At 41.4% G+C, this 4765-nt stretch overlaps 1 protein-coding gene across 1 annotated transcript in view; it reads right to left on the bottom strand.

Moving 5' to 3' along the window:
- DOPEY2 (dopey family member 2) overlaps positions 1–2633 on the bottom strand; it is a 45573-nt gene extending 42940 nt beyond the window's left edge. Inside the window, exon 1 of the mRNA XM_009891316.1 lies at positions 2496–2633. Coding sequence (XP_009889618.1) covers positions 2496–2633 — 138 coding nt within the window. The remainder of the gene's footprint in view (positions 1–2495) is intronic.
- Between the last annotated feature and the right edge of the window lie 2132 nt (positions 2634–4765).

Genomic DNA, 4765 nt, shown 5'->3' with positions numbered 1-4765 from the left:
CCTCCCAGTTTTGTGTCATCAGCAAACTTGCTGGTGGTACACTCTATCCCTTCATCCAGGTCATTGATGAATATATTGAACAGGACTGGATCCACTACTGACCCCTGAGGGACACCATTCGTTACTGACCTCCAAAAGGTCAAAGCCTACCTCTTGCCACAGGTAAGAAACCTCTCACTAGAATTATTTCTTAATTTTCCCTTTTGGGAGAAGCATTCTGAAGGCCTCTAGCTCTCGTTATTGATTCAAGAGGAATCATGACGAAAAAGTGAAGACAGAAATGCGTAACTCCTATTGCCAGAGCAATATTCAGTTTCTCTCATCTGAAGAGAAAAGAACATAGCTGCCCTTAAAAAAAAAATCTCAATTTGACAAATGTTGTTCCAATTTTCAAGAAAGGTAAGAAGGAAGACCCTGGTAATTACAGGCCTGTCAGTCTCACTTCAGCACCTGCTAAAATTTTGGAGAAGGTTATTCTGGGAGTTATTGAAAAAGACTTGAGAGACAACGCAGTCATTGGTCATAGCCAGCATGGGTTCATGAGGGGAAAGCCCTGCTTAACCAACTTAATTTCCTTTTATGACAAGGTCATCCATCTAGTTGACCAAGGGAAGCCAGTAGATGTGTTTTTGAGGGATTTTAGCACAGGTTTTGATACTGTCTCTCACAGTATCCTTCTGGATAAACTGTCCAGCACACAGCTAGCCAAGTCCCCAATATGTTGCCTGAGCAACTGGCTGATGGGTCCGGCTCAAAAGGTTATAGTAAATGGGGTTACATCAGTCACCAGTAGGGTTCCCCAGGGCCCAATTTTAGGGCCAGTGCTCTTCAATATTTTGATAAATGATGTTGATGCAAGAATCAAGTGTACATTAAGTAAGTTTGCCGATGATGCTAAACTAGGAGGATCTGTGGACTCCCTCGAAGGTAGAGAGGCCTTACAGAGAGATCTGGATAGACTAGACAGTTGGGCAATTGCCAACCATATGAAATTTAATAAGAGCAAGTGCTAGATTCTCCACCTGGGATGGGCTAATCCTAGTTATATATTCAAAATGGGTGACGAGAGGCTGGACAGCAGCTCCATGGAAAAAGATCTGGGGATTTGGGTTGATGGCAAGTTGAGTATGAGTCAACAGTGTGCCTTGGCAGCCAAATGGGCCAACTGTGTCCTGAGGTGCATGAAGCGCAGCCCAGGGAGGGAATTGTCCCACTCTACATTGCACTGGTGCAGCCCCACCTTGTGTACTGTGTGTGGTCTTGGGTGCCTAAATGTAAGAAGGACATCAAACTATTAATGCGCCCAAAGGAGGGTGACCAAGATGGTGAAAGGTCTTGAGGGCGAGACTTACAAGAAGTGGCTGAGGTCACTTGGTTTGTTCAGCTTGGAGAAAAGAAGGCTAAAGTGTGACCCCATTGCAGTCTACAACTTCCTCAAGGCGGGCAGCGGAGGAGGAAGTGCTGATTTCCTCTCTCTGGTGACAAGTGACAGGATATAAGGAAATGGAATGAAGCCACGTCAGGGGAAGTTCGGATTGGACATTAGGAAAAGGTTCTTCACTGAGAGTGTGGCTGGTCACTGTAACAGGGTCCCCAGGGAAGCGGTCACAGCACCAAGCCTGTCAGAGTTCAAGGAGCACCTGGATGATGCTCATAGTCACATGGTTTAGTTTTAGGTGGTCCTGTGAGGAACACGGAGTTGGACTTGATGATTCTTATGGGTCCCTTCCAACTTGAGATATTTTATGATTCTATAATTCTATGGATACTCCTCCTCTTTGAAAACTCTGTGGAATTAAAGTTTAGCAACAACAGCAAAGGCATGCGAGGCATCTATCAGGTAACAAGAGATGTACAAATTCTGCAGGAATTGCCTCCTCCCACCCCTATTTCCTTAGTGCCTGTAACTACTCTTGTCCCACATACACTCAGGAAGAGCTTTATGTTAGAAGAGACCAAACGGGACACAAAGAACATACATCTTGTTTCTTGGGCATCAGGAGAGGACACACTTCCTAAGTGCTTTCCCATAAAAGTCTTTTTCTTTCTTCTTATATTCAGCCATATTTTCCATGGTCATACAAAAGACACCACCAGCAGCAAATCAATTATTTCCCCAAATACAAGGGAAGGGCATGGTCAAGTAAACGTGATCTTTAAACATAAACTTTGACTCAGAATATATCCTAAAACTTGTGATCTCCTGTTCTCTATAAAGACTTTTTTAGCTGCTCTAGAGTGAGTAACCAGCATCCTGAGGGTTTCTTCAATGCAAAAACTAGATTAACTTAGCCGTATAAAGGAAACAAATACCATTTGAAGGAAACCTCTGTTGGTTTTACCAGAATTTCTCACATTTATATAAAAGATACTAACTTAGCTGCTTCCATTACTTCCATTGATTTTCAATTTTGCTAAGTACTTCAAGTTACAGGAAAGTTAATAGCAATACAAAGATAATAAACCAATGAAAAAATATTCTTGTGACACTGTACCTTATTGAGTTTGCCAAGGGAAGATATCAGATCTGCCCATTCACTTGATGATTCAAAGTTTCTCAAAGCTTTCTCAATCGCTGAAGAATAATTTCTGTATCTGTAATCACCAAGTAACTCCTGCTCTTCTGGATCCATCTTCAGTTCTCATAGCAAGGTGAAATTTCCCGGTAAACTAAAACATGCACACAATTACAAAAAGATGACCCATATTTAAGTTCTGGCAAACCTGAAATACTATAGTATAACAATAAATATGTAGAAGCACTGACAGATCACAATAAACAGGTCATCTGATGAAGTTTCAACACAAAGCTAAAAATAATTTAACACGCATGACTCCAACTCCCCACTGCCTTTTTTAGAAGTTTTGCAGTCACATTTTCCTATTTATGAAACATGCTTTTTCCTTCCATGCACGTGGATCTCTCACACATCAACAAAGGAAAGGAATATAAATTCTCACTATAAACAGTCAAAGTGCTAACACGGAGTTAGGGAGAAGTAAATAGTTTTCATAACTTATCACCTGTGCAGTGTTTTTAAAGGTTACCTGTAGCCACGGAATGTGAAACATTTCATATCAAAATTCAACTTCCCAGAGGAATCCCATTAAAGGGCCTCTCAGCCCACAGCAGAAGGAGCCCTCAGAACTCTGCATCTCAACTTGTCATCAGCAGATGCTGAAGTACAAGACTAAGGCACTGTGCCAAAGCATTAAGGCATACATTCAAATCTTCCTTTATTTCACCAAAAAGTATCCATATACTTTTAAGGAGGAAAAGTAAGTTATTCAGACCTGATTTTCTCATATTTTGCAACACGTTTTGATTAAAAAAGCAAAACATGCCTGTTTCAGAGCAATGGGAAACAGGCTTTACTGCATTTTACATAAGGAAAAAATCATACCTTCACTCCTATGCTACCTATGACACTAGTTCTCCTGTTAGCTAATACAAAAATATTCTAGAGAGATGCTTAGGTTTAGGAATGACAGATTTATGTTAATCCGTGTTAGATCACTGATACAGAAAAGAAAGCACAGTCCTATAACAAAACATTTTATAACGTTTCTGAAAGATATCTGCTTTCATTTTCCTACTGTTAGGACACAAAAATAAATCCAAGTAGTCTTCTATGTTCTTTTAAAGCAGCCCATCTCTCACAGCACTTAAAAAAAAGAGCAACGGAACAATTGTGTATCATCTGTTAACTTTAATAAACAACAATAACTACACCAATATTTTGGTAGCAAACTCGCAGAAAAAGAAAAACGCTGGATGCGCCCCAAAAGAGAAAGGATTTTAAAGGCAGGTTTAAGCCACTTTTGCACTCCCTGATAGGATCCAGTCATTGCTGATCAAACCACTTTATGTCATCCAACCTAGATTCACCTCATGAAAAAAAAAAGTATTCTCACACAATGTCATCACAGCCATGTTTGGTTGGTTGGTTTTGTTTGATGGTTTGCTACAGTAAATGCTGAATTTTCTGTTTTCACTGGGATGTATGCAGTGCTTCTCACAGCAGAGACAGTATAAAAAAGCCTTGCAGGTTGTAACATTCATTTGCGATACAGCTGTACTTGCTCCAACAAAGATTTTAAAAAAGTGCCAACTCTCCCATAAAACCTAATGAAGTGGCAAACTTGCAATATTCTGTCAGCAAAAAGTATGAGTAATCTGACATAGACACTGCACCAAAACAAGCAGGGCAAGAAATTGTCCCTCATCTCACATAAGTACCTTAACCATTGGACTACTGGATTGTATGCATACTCCCTAGAACAAAGCATGAGCTAGGAAGTACCCTAGCAGCTCTCTGCCAAGTTGAGTGTGCTGCCACTTTCATAAATAAGAGATTTGTCCAGATCATTTAGAATTGGGCAGCTGTTTTGCTGACAGAACACATCAAATTTCTTCATTGGATGAGGGGACAGAGTGTATCCTCAGCAAGTTTGCTGATGATACCAAACTGGGAGGGGTGGCTGACTCTCCAGAGGGCCGCGCTGCCATCCAGCGGGACCTGGACAGGCTGGAGAGCTGGGCAGAGAGGAACCTAATGAGGTTCAACATAAGCAAGTGCAGGGTCCTGCACCTGAGGAGGAAAAATGCTAGGCAGCAGTATAGGTTAGGGGTGGACCTGCTGGGAACTAGCTCTGAGGAGAAGGATTTGGGGGTCCTGGTAGATAGTAAATTGTCAATGAGCCAGCAGTGTGCCCTTGCTGCCAAAAAGGCCAATGGAATCCTGGGCTGCATAGGGAAGAGTGT

Source organism: Charadrius vociferus, unplaced genomic scaffold, assembly GCF_000708025.1.
Source record: "Charadrius vociferus isolate BGI_N301 unplaced genomic scaffold, ASM70802v2 scaffold298, whole genome shotgun sequence".
Taxonomy (NCBI): Eukaryota; Metazoa; Chordata; class Aves; order Charadriiformes; family Charadriidae; genus Charadrius; species Charadrius vociferus.
This window is presented reverse-complemented; position numbering and strand designations above follow the sequence as displayed.